The sequence below is a fragment of the Pelodiscus sinensis genome, chromosome Z, assembly GCF_052426305.1.
Source record: "Pelodiscus sinensis isolate ZL-2025 chromosome Z, ASM5242630v1, whole genome shotgun sequence".
Taxonomy (NCBI): Eukaryota; Metazoa; Chordata; order Testudines; family Trionychidae; genus Pelodiscus; species Pelodiscus sinensis.
Genome location: NC_143085.1, coordinates 10,895,034 through 10,912,653, shown reverse-complemented (window position 1 = coordinate 10,912,653; position 17,620 = coordinate 10,895,034). Strand labels below are relative to the sequence as shown.

General features: G+C 42.4%; 1 protein-coding gene across 3 annotated transcripts in view; it reads right to left on the bottom strand.

The window, feature by feature from the left end:
* Positions 1 to 3,167: 3,167 nt before the first annotated feature.
* TBX5 (T-box transcription factor 5) overlaps positions 3,168 to 17,620 on the bottom strand; it is a 49,406-nt gene continuing 34,953 nt past the window's right edge. For 2 of the 3 annotated variants that reach the window (XM_089775203.1, XM_089775202.1), the window contains exons 8-9: positions 14,755 to 14,981; positions 3,168 to 5,520 (exon numbers count right to left, since the gene is read on the bottom strand). In XM_089775203.1, coding sequence (XP_089631329.1) covers positions 4,937 to 5,520; positions 14,755 to 14,981 — 811 coding nt within the window. In that variant the 3' untranslated portion in view covers positions 3,168 to 4,936. The remainder of the gene's footprint in view (positions 5,521 to 14,754; positions 14,982 to 17,620) is intronic. The other variant, XM_075898193.2, reaches the window with a different exon arrangement.

The following is a 17,620-nucleotide window of genomic DNA, read 5'->3' as shown; positions in this document are numbered from 1 at the left end:
ACCTTAACGTCCTTGAGTACTCCATTAGCATCTTGATCGTTCAATGGCTCCCATGATTATTTAATAGGCTTCCTGCTTCTGATGTGCTTAAAAAAATTGCTATTACTTTTTGAGGTTTTGGCTAGCTGTTTGTCAAATTCTCTTCTGGCTTTCTTAATGATATTTTTACACTTCATTTGCCAGAGTTTATGCTCCTTTCTATTTTCCTCAGTAGGATTTAACTTACACTTTTTAAAAGATTTCTCACTTCTTCTTTTATTTGGTTGTTAAGCCACAGAACCTTTTTTTTTGGTTATCTAATATGTTTTTTAATTTGGGGTATACATTTGAGTTTCTATTATAGTGTCTTTGAAAAGCTTCTATGCAGCTTGCAGGGATTTTACTTTTTGCACTGTACTTTCAAATTCTGTTTCACTAACCACCTCATTTTTGTGTAGCTTCCCCTTTCTGAAATTAAATGCCAGTGATGGGCTGCTGTGATGTTTTTCCTGCCACAAGAATGTTTCATTTAATTATATAATGGTCACTATTTCCAAGCAGGCCAGCTATATTCACTTCTTGGACTAAATCCTGTGCTCTAAATCAAGAATTGCCTCTCCTCTGCTGGTTTCTAGAACCAGCTGCTCCAAGAAGCAGTCATTTAAGGTGTTAAGACACTTTAACTCTGCATCCCGTCCTGAGGTGACATGTCCCCAGTCAACATGGGGAGAGCTGAAATCACCACTATTGAGGGTTTTATGTTTTTATAGCCTTTCTAATCTCCCTTAATATTTCACAGTCACCAGGTTTGCAAAGGAACTTAAACACCTAATTGCTTCTTTAGATATGTTAATCCAACATTTAGGTGCCACTAGCATGCACAAACCACCATTGAGCCACAGGTGCCTAAGTTTTTGCAGGGAGTCATGCACCAAACTGCCAAAGTCCTGATCCACTCCTCAGCCACTATGCTGTTTGGCACCTGAGCTCATGCCTGAACTCTGATGGGATTCTCAAGTGAGACATTCCCTATCTTATCTCACCTGCAAGGCCTGAGCCAGTACGTATTCCCAGAGCACACCCTTCCTGCCTGTATACCAGCCCCTTTTCTTCTCCCCCTCCAAGCAATCTCACATTCTCGGCCTGCTGAATAGTTAACACAAAGTAGGAACGTTCCAACAGGAGAAACTCCACACACGCACACAGATAAACACCCCAGAATAGCCAATATCCCACAGATTTGGGCACATTTGTGCCACGTAGGAGATGTGGGTTCAAGCCCCTGATCCAAATCAGGCAGAGCAGGGATTTGCAAGCAGATTTTCCACCCTCCTGATAGCCTTTCAAACCACGGGGTTGTTTATAAAGGGAGGGGGCACTGGGTGACATTTTTGCAAGAAAAGGCTGAGCTGGATTAGGCGCTTGACTCCAGGATGAGGGGTTGAGAGCAGAGGTGGGCACTTTCTTCTGGCATATCAGTCAGTTACCTGAGGGCTAGACCAGTGAAAGCTGGGGACCTATGTAACTTTGAGGATCTGGACACTTGCCCCTTTTCTCTGCATTTTGCTCCTGTGTAGCTTAAGTAACTCGCTGCTCAGCTTGCGGTTTCTGGGAATCTTTTCTTAGGAATAGTGCTTGGGCCCCTAACTCGGGGATCTGAATTCCATAGGGAGCATAGGAGTTAGACATGGATATGGTCTATCCTTAAGGACAGGAAAGTGGGTTGAGAGTCAGTAGATCTGAGACACCTTCTTGGGACTGCCAGTTAGTTATGTGCCCTTAGGCAAGTCAAACAAACTTCTTTTTTCCTGTCCCACCCTTTGGGTGTCTTGTCCATTTAGATTGCAAGTTCCTTGAGACAGAAGCTGTTTCTCTCTCCCTGTGTTTGTACAGCACCTAGCACAAACAGGCCCTGATTTTAATTGTGGACTCTGGGAGCTACCATAATTCAAGTAAATAATATATAAAGTAGAGTTACCAACCCTAACTCAATTTCACACAATCCAGAAATGGACTTCAGGGTTTGTTTGTTTTTTCTGTTAAGAAAATAAGGATGAACAAAACAAGGAATTAAATTAATTGAGTCAAAAGCTTTTTAGGAGCTTGAGAAATAATTGACCAATATGGATTTATTTCCCCTAATGCTATTAACATGCACAGCACAAATTTCTTATAAGTCCTTTACTATGGTTACTTAATGGTCATTTAATTACAGGTACATTTCCATTTGGTGATAAGCTGATGACATCTTTAATGGCAGGATAACAACATCAGAAAGTACAATGGAAATGAAAGGTGGGTTCACAGGGAGTCACAAGATCAGTGGCCTTCTTCCATTGGAGTTAAAGGGAACTTTTCCAATGCTGTTAATAGGAACAGAATGAGGCCCATATAAAATAGAGTTAGAGAAGAACTTTTAGGTCACCTCATTCCATCCCCAGTGTGGGAGTCAATGCCAGTTTGCTCCTTACAATATATTTTCTAATACTAGTTCACATCTTGCTTTAAATTGTCCAAGAGATGGTATTTCTGCTACTCCTCTACTGAAACCATGCTGCAGCCTAATCAACCTCATTGTGCCTTATTCTGCTGACTACATTTGCAGAGTTCAGCTGGTGGAATCTAGCCTCCGGAAGGTGCTAAGGATAGATTCTAGGTTGGATAATGAATGGTAGATGGAAGAACATAAAGAAGGATAAGCAAAACAAAAGAATATTAAACCAAATATCACCTGTTATTAAAACTCCTTTTATACTGGAAGGAAGCTTGGTTTTGTGCTTAAGCCACAGAAATGGAACTTGAAAGCTCTGGGTAAAATTCCTGTCTAAACCTCAGACTCCTGCTATGACCCACTACAATTAATTTTCTCTGTGCCTCAGTTTCCCAGCTGTAAAATAGGGATGATAATATTTCCTTTGTCCCATCTTTTCCCTGTTTAGATTGTGGGCCTTTTGGAGCAGGGAGTGTCTTTCACTATCTGTATGTACAGCAAAATGGGGTCTCAAACTCTACTGGAGCCTACTATAGAATAATACTAACAAATAATAATGTAACATATGGATGTTTGCTAGAAAGAACAGAAGATGGATGTCTGGGTACCTTGTACTTCATAGCACATGGTATTTATTAGACATCAACCGGCACACAAGACTGTGATATGAATAGTTAGGGATTTCCCCCCCCCCCCCCCACCCTTAGCAACATAGTTGTGGTTGCATTTCTGTAGATTCTCCCACATACAGATCCATAGTCACACACCATTCACCCACATCCTCATTTTCCTTCGTATCCATCAATACCCTGTTCTCTTAATTAGGGTCACTTTTAATTTATATATGTAGCACAGTTTGAAAAAAGAAAAGGAACCATATTTGAATTCAAGTATCAATAAAATAAAATGACTCTCAACCAGCTCCTTTGCTGGTTTTATTACCTGTTATTACTTATAAGAACTCGTGTTTATAAATAAATAGTACCAGTAAAAATATTACATCTGAAGAACCCTGCAATAGAAGTTTTTATTTATATACATATTCTGCTTTCCCACTACCTCATTATTTGCTACACTTTTTCAATATGCTCTGTTCAGTGTCTCATTTAACATATGTGAACTACAGTTTTTTCTTTTCTTTGATAGAGAAAGAAGAATAAAGACTGAAAGGAAAGAACTGATTCTACACATAAGCTATGCCTACACTGCCAGCTTTTGCTGGCAGAGAGTATGCTAATGCCAATGCTGTTTGCGCAAGAGTTTTTTGCGCAAAAACAAGCAGTGTAGATGGATCCGTTTTGTGCAAAAATCCCCTTTTGCACAAGATCTATATACCTCCTTTTTTGAAGCATAAGGAGCTTGTGCAAAAGGGAGGGGGTTGCGCAAAACGGATCTGTCTACACTGCTTGTTTTTGCGGAAAAACCTCTTGCGCAAAAAGTCTTGGGCAGAAAATATGCAAATGAAGCACGAGAAGTTGCTAATGAATGCTTCATTAGCATATTCTCTGCTGGCAAAGCCAGCAGTGTAGACATAGCCATATTTTCACAATTCTTAAGAACACAGGGTTTTTACTGCTGTTGCTGTCTGCAACTCCCTGGTTGACCCAAAGCCTTGTTTCCTTGTTGCCTTTAAGACTACTCCTGAACACCAACGTGGCTTTTAAGGTAGTCCAGGACATAAGGTTTATAAGAGCCAGTCAGTTGAAGAGGAAGAAAGAGAAATATGAAGGGAAGAAAAAAGAGAGAAATACAGAGCCCAGCTTGGCAAGGAAATTATTTTACTTGACAGCTTCTTTTAGAGACAAATTTCAGGCATTTCGCATTTATATTGGAACACAGCACAATGCAGTGAGTAATTGCAATCATGAAACAACACGTGGCAGAGGTAGATACCTATTTTTCTGATTTGTGGGAGTGTCGTTTGTTTTAGTTTAAAAAAAAGATAATACACACTGAAATCCACTTTCTTTAGGCCTCTGTAAAAAGGGAGGGTGTCTTTATGAGATAATTGCAAGAATATATATATATATTATTATTATTTATTATATAACAATGTCAACATACTCCCCTTCCCCCCAAAAAAGTAACATCCTAGTTGTTTTCATCCAACCACTCAGATTGTGTTAAGAAAGGCAGCAGGAATTGTGTGTTCACTTGAAAACCAGAAGAATGGAAGGGGGGTTGGCACAAATTTTATGAAGCAATAACACAAAATTTGTGCAAGTGTGTCTGGGGAAGAGAATGGGGGGAAGTGCGCTGTTTTTGCTGATTTTCTTTTGGAACAAAATAATAGAAAAAGGTCACAATGAGGATGGCTACTATTTAATCTGTGATTTCTCACAGCTGATCAGTGTCCATCTCTCGAGTGCTAACTGTGAACATTCGATTAATGGAGTCTTGCAAAATCTTGTTTGTTTGTTTTAAATTTTTCATGGCTAGATTTCTTGCATTTTTCTTATTGTCTCGTTAGCTGTTCTCGCTCCACTCTGGCACCAAGCCCACTCCATGGACTGAGTGGTACTGGTGAGGTGAAAGGGTTCTGGGCACCCCATGGGAATAAAGGAATTCTGCTGGCTGTATGCTGGGAGGAGATTGGATGCCCGCCTGAGGTCCACACTGCCGGACGATGGGCTGGTGAGAGACAGATGTTTGGTGCTGGAACATGCTATGTGTGTCCCCTATTTGTGGTGATGTGTGATTGGCTACACCAGCAAGACGGGGCATAAGAGGACCCGAGGTGAAATGGGCAGAGAAATGCTGGTAAGGTAGTCTGTCCATAGGCTGCATGGCAGCCACTGTGCAACTGCTGTAAGATGGCACAGTAGGCCACGTGTTACAGCTGATGTCTTCCAGGCTGGGCACGGGGTCCGTAGAGGGAGCAGAGCTGGCATACATACAAGCCTGGCGCTGGGCAGATTCAGTCCTGTATGAGGTATTCAGTCCTTGTGGCTGGGAGTAACTGGATCTGTAGAAGGGATCCTCATCTGCTGGGGAGGTTTCCATGTAGGGTTTCTTGTATGGATGCTCAGTGGTGGAACATTCCTCATCTGCTAAGAAATAAAAAGCTTAGTTATAAATAAGAACATGTTTCCCTGTGTTAGGCCTCTCAAACTAGGATCTTAAAGTGCTTTGCAAAGGTGCGTCAGTGTCATCAATATCCCCATTTTTCAGAAGACAAATTGAGGCACAATTAAGTGACTTGACCAAGGCTGCTGCGAGCTGGGTCAAATTCTGATGTTGGATGCCCTGTTGGAAAGCCTGAACCATTCCATGGATCTGACCCAGATTTATATTGGTGAAACCACGAATAGTATTTGGCTTCATGTCTCCAAGCATCCAAGATCACTACTTTGTATTTTAGAAAGGAAAACAGTCTACTGCATAAAAAGGGACCAGCCAGAACAGAATTTAGCAAAATGTAATTAAATTATTTGCTATGCTAGGTTTTCCTCATGAAGTGCTTACAGTTCACCTTAACCCCTTAGTCTCAGGGAAATCCTATGGAAATAAACATGAGAAATGGGCAGCAGCAATTTAAAAATTTCATGGTTAGAGTCTAAGTTTATGTGTAGGCATGTGGTGAGAGACAGTGGGTAGTTCATGAGCCTGGCACTGGAAGATGTGGATTATATTATCTTTGCTCTGTCACTGAGCCTTTGTGTGACCTTTGGTAAACTATGGCACATCTGTGCCTCTGTTTCTCCCTTCCTTTTCTCTGTCTTCTCTGTTTAGATTCAAATGCTTTAATCCAGAGAGTGTTATGTGTATGGATAATGCCTAGTACAATAAGCTTCTGATCATAGCTGGGGCCCCTAAGTTTGATTGTAATTCAAATAATACATAATGATATACTTCAGCTATAAATATAGAGCTCACCATAAACCCACCCTGGGGGTCACATTAGTGAGGCTTGATTGGAGAGATCTAATTTCAGGGCTTACACCCCTTAATCAATTGTGATGAACACATAAGCAGCTTCTACCACTAAATTATAAAGAGTTTTTTCCAGGGCTGTCTTTGGATTCTGCAGCATCAGTGGTTGAGTTCATGGCAGTAAGAGGAATAAGAGAAATAGCTGAGATGCAAATCTCAGGAGCAATACTAAATAAATATGTATTTAGTCATCAGTTGAAATCCTGGCTCCACTGAAACCAGGTGCAAAACTCCCATTGCTTTCTACAAGAGAAGATTTCACCTGTATTTTTAACGACACATGGGACCTTGGTGAGGATCTAGTCTATGATCTAACCTGATTTCCTGCAGAATCCAGGTTGTAGAACCTCATTTAGTAATTGTGGCTGTAGCATCTCTTTTGAATAAACAGCCATTCTTGACTCCAAATGTTGGAGAACCCACCATACTTTAAATCACGTCTAGAAAATATCTAGAAACATGGACTCCTGAAGCCGAGTCTTCAAAGAAAGTTGCAAAGATGAACTGGTCAAAAACTTTCTATCTAAATGGTGTATTGAAAACCCCGTTCTCTCTCAAAGATTTTTCTGTGAAAAGTATCTGCTTTTCACACACTAAAATTAACTTCTCATTGAAAAATGAAACTCTTCAGAATAGAAAGGTTTTCAGTTTTTGGTTCGAAATTGGAAAAAAAATCTATTTGGAATTATCATCACAGTGCCTCAGAGGAGTTGTATTTTATATTCCTTGGGTCCCTATTATCCTTCCTAACCTGGGTTATGCAACAAGACTTCATTTTCCATGACAGAGAGAGGCCAGAGATTCCCTTGATCCCCGGCAGTGGTCCACCAGGAGGGGGAGAGCCTGGTGCATCATGAGAGATGTAATCTGCCCTGATATCCCATTCTATAGAGGAGAATCAAGGCATGTGGCTTGCAAACTGAAACTCCTATGAGGTACCAAAGTCACATTTGTTCAAATCAAAATGTTCTTTTTGGGGGCTAAAAATGTTGGATTTTTTTTTGACAGGAAGTCAAAATTGTCATGGGCATGTGGGGAGGGAAGGGACAGGAATGAGCACTGTCAGACCAGCTGTAGTGAAGAATGAATGTGATAGTACACACCAAAATATGTGAACACACGTATTACCCTCAAAATACATGTACTGTACAACCATTACCTTTGCACATGTATACTCTCTTGCAAATATAAGTCTGAACATATTGTGCCTGAAAAAATGCCCATGTACCTGGGTGCCTGCAAAATCTAGCCTTTGCACATGCTGCTTCTCAGACTATACCTCCCATGATCCCCTCTTGCTGGACCACCACAGTGCATCATGGGAGTACCTGGCCATTTTATAGTGGCAAATGTGTTCCTGTGCAATACCCAGACAACAGAGGAAAACGGGGACATGAGGAAAATATGCATATATAAGATTTTGTTGATGCAACCAGTGAAACAAGCTTTTGCAGGACTTCCCATAGCTCACTGCTTTGAAGATTGGGCTCCTTAATTTTGTAAACAATTTCCCATATATCCAAATTCATATATTTGTGGCCAAATTCATTTCTAAAGGATTGCAATTCTATCTTCAACACATCCACATTTTAAGCAAACATCAGAAATCTGAGTCTTTAGTTATAGACACAGATATAAATTGTTTACACTGATAATCAGTGGATATATTATATGCTTTCAGCTGCTAAACAATTATTACTTGAATATAAGAGTGCATTATTCTCATTATCATTGATCTGATGGATCTCATTAATACTATGACAGAGCTCATCCCATGTCAGGGAAGCATGGACATGAAAGCTCCAATTCAGCAAAGGTACATACATTTAAAAATTCTTTTGAAGCCAATGAGATTTATGCACATGCTTAAAGCTAAGCACATGCTTTTATGCTTTCCTGAATCTGGGCCTATCTCAGGAGAAGGATTTAGAGTAAGATCCTATGTGAATGCTCCTGAATATTTCAAAATTCTGACTGCAACTGAATAATGAGAACACTGCGTTGTAAAATGAAGCATTGTTCTGCTAATAAATTTTTCAACATTGAGCTGTAAGACAGCCTCAGCCATGCTCTGCTGGCACTGGGAAACACTAGCCCTGGGTTTTACTGTTTATTTTCCTTTGAAAAAAATAGATGAACTCTGTGTTTTTCCATTGTACTGAGAATTTGCTTGAGTTATAACCTACGTTGTTGATTTTTCCATTTAGTCAGGACATTCTTGTCCCCACCACAGCATAACCAGGCAAACCTTTCCAAGTTATAGGCCCTTTTCCAGATCTGCTGTCAGGTGCAGAGGAAAAATAAACCTGACTTTCATTTTGTAAAATGAGGACACGATAGGTCAGACCCTCAGCTGATATAAACTGGCAAAGCGCCTGTGACCTTTCTGGAACTATGCTGCTTGATATTGGCTGAGGAACAGGCTCTCTGCTTCAGTTTCTCCTAAACCCTGATACCAGCCCCGAAAAATAATTCTGCAGTTTATCCTCACTGTTCCCAGATGATGCCTTTGGAGCATCTTTCCAGTCCCACCCATGCTCATTCTCTGAAAAAGTTCTTCAATGCCAGGCTCATCTTGAAAATAGATGTCACTGTGTAGTTGTGCAATTGATGCCAAGTTCCATGTGGCCAGATTCTCTGCTCTGCTCCCTTTCCTCTCTTCCTAGAGCTCCCCACTGGAAGTCCCCACATGGAGCCCTGCACAGGCACAGAGCGTACAGATCGGATTCCTGTGTCCCCTGCCCTATAGCTGTCAAATGGACTCATCATTATCTAGTGCAGTTTAGAGCAACCCCCTAACAACTCTAAACTGTTCTGGGGCCAGAACCGAGAATCCAAGGGCCATAACCCTTGTCCAGACATCTCCCCCTCAGCCTAACTTAAAGGGAACAGAGCATAGAATCTTAAGTGGGCAGATTTACATCATCTGAGGAACTGGTATTGTGTGATTTTTCCTTGATGTTAATACCTTCATAGCTTTCTAATATATTAATTCTTGTTAGGCCCAGTCTTGCATTGAGCCAAACACCCTGACTTCTGGCTGCCATCACGAGGAATTGGGCCTGCTGATCATCTCATAAAATCAATCTATTATTATGGGCAAATCTCAAAGGATCAAAGGTTCTGCAGTGTGTGGAGAAGCAGACAACATTTGGGCAAAGATTCTCCTAAGTGTATCCAAGCAAAACGGAGACTGCTAAATTAGCTGGAAACTTCAGGAGAACTGGCTTCCTCACAAGGAATTTGGTGCTCCTTTTCTTGAAAGGACTTGAATATAATTGAACTCAAGATTTTTGGTATTTATGACTTCCAGCTGGGTCGTAAATACCACAAGCACAGCTTTTCAAATGGAATTTGCACATTTCTGTCGCTGGTTCCATGCAGAACGAGGTACAAAAATGTAAACTATATGGATGGTTTTGTATGTTGTGGGTCAGCTCCTCAGCTGATGTAGAGCAGGGTTGTTCCCTTCAAGTCAATGAGGATCTGATCCTCTAGATTCAAGACAATGAAGAATTGAGTCCTGCTTTGTTTACAAGAAAAACTTTGTCCACATTCAGCAGGCTCAAAAAATGCAGGTGGGTTCAATTTGAATTTATGGTGAAGGCTTGAATGCTTTTTGTTATTATTATTCCACCCAGTCTAGTTTACTCTCCCTGGGTTTCAATAACAAGCCAAAAGTTATAAGGCCAATGAAAAGAAGCAAAGAGAAAAATTAATCTGAGGGAAGCAAGGTTGTATCGTGGGAAGTGGGTTCAAAACCAGGACTCATAAATGGACTTAGGACCAACTGCTATGCTCCTATAAACCAGCATAGCTCTATTGGTACAACAATTTAAAGATCTGCAGTACTGCTGTTAAACATAAAATAGATTCAGGGGCAAAGATGGCTGCAATTTGTATGGAAAATATGGAGGAGAGAGCCCATAGGTGAAGCATGCCAGGGTGTAGGATTCAATATCCTATAGAAACAGATAAATTCACATGGTCAAGTCAAAACCAATGCAACAATGGCAGGGAATATGTATTTGGTATTTTTGGTATTAACAGGATAACCATAAGTAATTGCTTTAACTGAACAGCACCACCGAGGCAAAGGATGATATATGGAGGGGAAAAAAGAGAGAGGCCTTAAAGGAGAACTTCTGCAAATTCTATTGAAAGATCGGGCTATAGCTAACTTGTCCAGCATGCAGAGAAGGCACCAATCCTGCTGCTTTCCAAAGGGAAGAAAGAAATGTGTAGGATGGGACAGAATGGTATAAGAATGCAATACTGAATTGACAGAGGCATGTCCCCTAATAGTGCCTATTATAAGAAAAATGGTTATTTCCATATCTGTGCAGACCTAATGAGGCTTAGTGAAGCAGTAAGGAGAGAGAGTCATATTTTTCCTGCCATGGATTGGATTATCTCCAAGTTCGCTGGCACAACAATTTGGAGCTAAATATTGTGTAACTAACCTGTCATCTAAAAACCATTCTCTTTATGAACTACTTTAAACACTCTGTATGAACAGAACACAGGAATGCACTGAAGTAACTAAAGACTCTGTTGATCTCATCTCTAATATTGCCATTTTATGAGGTTTTCAAGACTACGGCAGTTTCAGAAGACACAAACAACAAAAGTCTCAGTTACACCATGGTGACTGGAAGCCTGTAGCATATTATTCTAGATGACTTTCAGATGCTGAGATCAAGTATGCCCAATTATAGAGAATGTCCATTGTATGTGCATGCAAGAGGGCCACAAAATATTTCATTTTTCTATATGAAGCTTAGAATAACTGCAAGCAAGTCAAGCCATTAAAAACAATAAAAACCTAGAGCTATCTCCTGAAACTGCCCCTAAATTTTTTCAAATTAGGATTTATTCAAAATAGAGCCCCAGAAAAACACTTAGTTCTGACTTGTATCATACTGAAGATTGCAGACGTTTAATATAATAGAGGAGCTTAGGTGGGTGCCCTCTTAAGTAGCCTGCCAGATTCGCCACTGAAATGTAGTACTGTAATACTAGCCTAGATAAACAACTACAAACTGTATCCAGTTTCATACGGATGACCAGTAAAACCAATTACTTGTCAGGGCATCCTCATCTAACATGTGACTCCTAGAGAAAAAGATGAGAACTTTTCAAAGCTGAAAGTCTGATTATTTGTAGCACGTGTACTCTAGTCTTTTGGTCTTTGCAGGATGTTGAATAATGAAGGTTACCTAAGGACTTCTCGAAATTTTAGGAGATGGTCCAAATGCTGATGTGGAGGCCTAGAATAGGTAGGTGCTGAACAACAAAGTAGAGTCATGGGATTACCAGAAATCAAAGAATCACTTGTATACACAAAATTATACAGAGACCTGTGTGACAAAAAGGGACATACATGAATGGGAACCACTGATTATTTTTCTATATTGTAGAAATTTTATTTCCTAATAGATGCATAAGTCAATGAGCTAGAGGAAAATTAAAAGTTTTTTTTTCTTCTCTCTTTTTACCATCCCCAAAGAAACTGTCTCTCTCAGAGTTTGTTAGCTCTCAAGTACAGGCTTTGGGGATAAAATATTTCACCCTAATACTTTCAGCTCTTGTCACCCATGAGTAGAAAGATTCAGTGTGGTCTCTGAGCAGTACAGATTGTTAAAAGAATTCCACATCAATGGAATCCCATATTAGCCCAACTGCTCACCTACAGAGTAACTCCCATATCAGTCAGCAGGGTAAGCACAGCTTTGCTCAACAGATTAGAACAATGCTACTCACCAGAGATGCAAGTCTTTGTCCTAGCAAGTAGCTGAGAGATGTGCAATGCCTCAGAATTTCTCCTTAAGTCTTTGGCATACAGACCAAAAGTTAACCAACCCTAGAGAGATCCACTTCTGATGAAAATGGATAAGGAAAAACTGGACATGACTAGCTGTTGCAGTTATACTCTTAACAGCCTTCATGGTAGAAGCTGATCAAAGTATTTAGCAGGGAAAGAGGCAAGCAGCATCTTCAGCTAGTTCTGAACCCAGCTGGACAGGGAGCAAATTGGTACCCACAGCACAGCCTTGCTGAAAGGAGATATTCCTGTTGAGATGAATATAAAGGAGTTAATGTCTCTGGGGATTTGCTGAACCAAGTAAATCAATTGGAGAAAATCTTCCTCAAGGCTAGAAGTTGACTAGAGCTGGGTTATTAGTGAATCTCTGAAGGTTATAATTTTGTTAAGTATTCAAGCTCATTAAAAGTTTTTTACAAAGAAAAGAAAGTGGGGGAGAGAAGAAAAGATGTGAGGTGATGTGCACTATGTCTTTAAAACTGTAGCAGGAAGCCAGGTAGGAGCTGGAACCAGGAAAGTTGGCGGCTCTACTGGGAAGTGAAGAGAGAGAGCGCATGTTAGGGGCAGACTGTTTTCCTCATTCTAATAAAGTTCCTTCTTTCAGTATTAGAGGAAAGTGACACGTGACAAATGCAGCCTGAGATTCAGGTGAAAGCTCAGGTCAGGTTCTGATTTATCCCAACCAGTCTGCTCATTCTTTGTTACTTTTCTTTTTAATTAATCTCACTTTGCAAAGAGCCGCTTGGCAGCTATGTTAGCGCTCTCTGGTTCCCATTAACTTCTTGTTTCTTCCCTTTATGCCATGATGGCTGTTTTCGATTTATTAGATGCATGAGGGGAAGCACAGAAAGAAAGGCAGAGATTCAGGCTCCTGAGAGGGACAGTCGTAGGCTCACGGAAGAAGTCAGTGATATCTGACAGGACACTGCCGCTCTTTGATTAAAGCATTTGGCGGCTTTGATAAAAGGCCCTTAACTGCTTGTGCCACTCATGCCATTGGAGAGATAGCAAGGAGACAGCGGTGGCCCAGACGCGGGCTCTCTTTGCCAGCCCCCCTGCACTTTCACAGGACCATGCACGCCAAAAGGGGCTGGTGCACTTATTACCGAGGAGATATCTTCCCTTCTGTGACAATAAGAGGAAGTGAGATAATTGGGGGATTGAGGGAAACCACCCATGGAGCCACCACTTAGCGGGAATCCCAAAACTGGAAGGAAACCTCTGTTGATTCCTTATCACTTTACAATGTGGAGGCAGATGATGAATTGCTTTCTGTGGCCAGGACACAGAGCAGTCAAAGATTGCCCGGCGTGTTTGTTGTCCTCCGGGCTTTCTTGTTTTAAAAAAAAGAGGCTGGGGGAAGAGGGTCTGGCAAAGGTTAAGCTAGTTGTGCAAGGGAGCAAAGCTCAGATGCACTGGAGGCAGGGCTCAAACTAACGGGGGAGAAGGGAAGGGTGGCAGATTTCTCATCACTAAGTGAGCTACCGGATCAGAATCTGTCTCTGAATGGGGCTGGTTTACTTGCACAGGGTGTTGACTCATGCTATAGAAGTCCTGGGTTCTGTTCCTGACTTTTTCACTGATTTGCTGTTTGTCATTTTGCCTCTATTTAGCTTATAAGATCCTCTGGCCAGTCACCATGTCTTACTGCATGTAAGTACAATACTGAGAAGGGTATGGTGATCTCAGTTGGACCCTCTCGAAGTTACCATAATGCCAATAAAAGTGACCAATAGCAGCTTTATGCCTGAAAATCAATGCTGGGGAAGCCTCTATTTCCCTCCTCCCCCTATATAGCCCAAACTTGCAAGCATTTCCCCACTGACCACATACTCCTTACTCCTGCTGGTGAGCAGTTATTCCCAAAAGCAGTCCCATTGATATTAGCAGGGTCACTCATGCCTGGAATTGCTCCTTAGTCTGAATCCAGGGTTCCCAGTAAAGCTTTGGCAGGACTGGGCTAAAGTCACACACCTGTTAGTGGCATAGAACTTAGGTCTCCTAATTCCCAGTCCAGTTCCCTATTCACTGGGCAAAAATTTAAAATGGACTGTCTGCATTGGGATGTTTTGGACCCAAATGTAAGAGTGTGTCTATCAAACACCACCTGTAACCCATAATACATTAGGTAAGTGCCTGTTTAGACTGAGCTTTAGACCTTCTCAGAGGCTATAAAAGACTGATAAGTCATCTTTATCTCAGCCACTGGCTATCTTTCTAGATGTGGATTTGACTTGTATACAGCTGTGTTGCCACCTCTGTGTTTCATTAGGGCTGCTCTGACTAACAGCCGTGAGGCAACTTCTAGCCAGTGCAATTCAGCACTGCTTCTGCAGTGATTTACAATGTGTGAGAATGTGGCCCAAAGCTTGTAACACCGGTGACAATGATACAGGACAATTTCGAGCCTAATTTTAAGCCATGGCTGGGAAATCAGGTATTTGTGAGGAATGCAAAATGGGTTTAACATGCATGTTTGCATGGGGAACCAATGAGCGAGATAAGGGGGAAGTTGCCAGGGCCTGACCTTTTCTCTTGGTGCAGTGGTAGATCTGGCCATGCTCCTGGGAGATCGGGAACGTATTGGCAGGTGGTAACAGGTCCTGGGAGGTGCTAGACACCCCATTCTCACACTGATACTGGGATGCTAGGTTGGAGGAGGCCGAGAGAACCCTGGTCTCACCACTGAAAGGGCTGTGATTAGAAGACACTTTTTGTCTCACCGTGCTCCTAGGAACCACCGGGTACTCTTTACTGAAAAACACAGGTAAAAAAATGCAGCATGTTAGTGTCATCCATTTGCTCCAACCACCAATAGAACAATTCCCTGAGAATCTACGCCTTGCTCATGCTTTGTCAGTACAACACTCCTGGCATAGCTTATTTTTATTCCCTCTAGGTCTCTTTAAACGTGTATCTCTACCCTGTGACTACTATTATATATGTATAATAATAATCAGACCTACTTCTGCCACACTGTTTACAGTGAATCAAACTGACTTGGATATAAATTATATAGCACTTGCTTATTGCTGTTTCTATTCCTTCCCAACAACCTCCATCAATTAGTCTGTCCTCAGATAACGGTCTCAGAGCAGTGTGTCCAGAAAGCAGCCACTATTCAGTGGTGGCACTGTAACCCACACTCCTAGTGGCACGCAGTGGCGGATATAGAGCAGGGCAAGCGGGGCACCCTGTGCACGCGCTACTGCCTGTCAGTGCATGTGCGAAATTGTGCTGCCCTGGGCCTCACGCTTCAGTAGGCCCCGGGCCCTTGGCCCCGCAAAACTCTCATCCGCCCCTGGTGGCATGTAGTGGCACTTAGACCACTTACACTACCATAGATAAATAGTCAGATATAAATAATCTAGCTGAGCACTTAGGCCTGCCCCATACTGGGGGCACAGCAATAGTGTAGCTGAACCGATGCAAACCCCAGTGTAGACCTGCTGCATCAGTATAAACTTGTACTTGCTCCCTGCAACCAACCTGGTGTGAAGCAACATTGTAGCTACCCTGCTAGCTGAAAACCTTCCAGCAGGCAAGACTGCAGGGCAGTTTCATCTATGGATCACAAAGCACTTTAAAAACCTGGGTTGGCATGATTATCACCCTTCAGGAAATGGAGAGGCTCCAGTGAGTTCAGCTGCACCCATTGTGTTACTTGTGTGACAGCAGCCGCCAGAGGCCTCAACCAAGATCAGGGCCTCACTGTTTTGTCTGTGAGGGCGTGGGAGGCTTTAGTGCCACAGTCCCTGCCCCAGGGAATTCACACTGTAAATAGGGCAGGCCGAGAATGGAAGGGGAAACTAAGGCTCTGAGAAGTGCAGCAAATGGCTCAAGTTCACCCGTCAGGTACGTAGCAGAGGTCAGAACAGAACACAGGCCTTCACTCTCCAAATCCTCTGCTGCATCCACCTCCAATGTGTGCACAGAGATTACTCACGCAACTAAGGACTGCGAGCTGAAGTCTAGGCCTGATCCAAAGAGACCCCTGGTTGCAGGACAGAGCCCTGTGCAGGATCAGGCCCCTTGCCATCGCCGTGGCAACTAGGAGCTTATTTATAAAACTTAAAGCCATGTGTATAAAGTTCCCTTCAGTAGGCAGTGTTCCCTTCCAGAAACACCAGCAGCCATGCTGTCATGGGGAGAAAAAAGTCAACCAAGAGCTGAAAGCCAAATAAATGAGTCTTGCCTTGTGTTCTGGAGCCAGCCAAATTTTGGGCTTTGGTTGTCTGCCAGGCAGAGAGCATTGCAAAGATGAGGTCCCTTCCCCGGAGTAAGCTCACAAGAGGGGATAGTAGAATCCCAGTATTGCTGCTGGGAAGGGCTAGAAGCCCAAAGGAACCTCTCACCTGCCTGAGACCCAGGCTGGACAGGAAAAGAACACTGGACGGGAAGTGGTATGAATGCACCAGCCTGATTTTGCAGCCCCTTTCCCTTGCAGGGAAGCCAACAGCAGTTATATATTGCTAGGGGTTCAGAGATGCACCTTCCACTCCCACAGGCATTAACTTGTGCAGGTTTTATTCCATGTCAGGGAAAGGTTTTGCATTGTGGAAAGAGCAAAGGACCATGGTCCTCAAACATCAGGGAGTTCAGGGTCCCTGCTTTTATTGTTCTTGTTAACACAGCCAGCAGCCAAGAATGTTTTCCTTGGGGTGTAAGCTGCACCCTCTATATTCCAAAAACCAGAGTGAGACCAGGAACATAAAGGCTACATCTACATGGCAGGGTTTTTGTGCAAGAAGCTTTTTGCAAAAACTTCCTGCACAAAAGCGCGTCCACACCTCAAAGCACATCGCTTTTGAGATGCACTTTTGCGCAAAAGAACGTCCACACTGCATGGACAAAGATCGTTCACAGAATGGCCAACAGAGCACAAGAAACCCCTGCAGAGCATCCACACATGCCTTTTTGCACAAGAGCTGTAGCTCAAAAAGGAGTTATTCCTCTCAGAAGGAGGTATACTTACCCCGCAAAAACCCCTCTGTTGTGTTGATTGACTGTAGATTTTCTTGCGCAAAACCATGGTTGAGGTGTGGATGCACCACAGGTTTTTGCACAAAAAACTTGTACTGTGGACATGGCCAAAGTGTAAATCAGAACTGTGTTTTATTTATATAACAAGCTATGGCTTCTCCAGAGTCTAAGCACACAGCCCCTGACTGGGCCTGCAGCATTTGAGAGACCCGTCACAAGGGGAGGTGAGCTGAGGAGTTACATGGATTATCAATGAGGAGTGTGCTCAACCCACAGGCAGCATGGCTCCCAATGTTACATCAAAATACTACCCCTCTCATAGGCTAAAGGAGGCTTTCATTGCCCCTTGTATTTCCCATTGAATCCAGAAGAGAATATTGCATGGAGTGCGATCCTAAGCTCATTTTCCC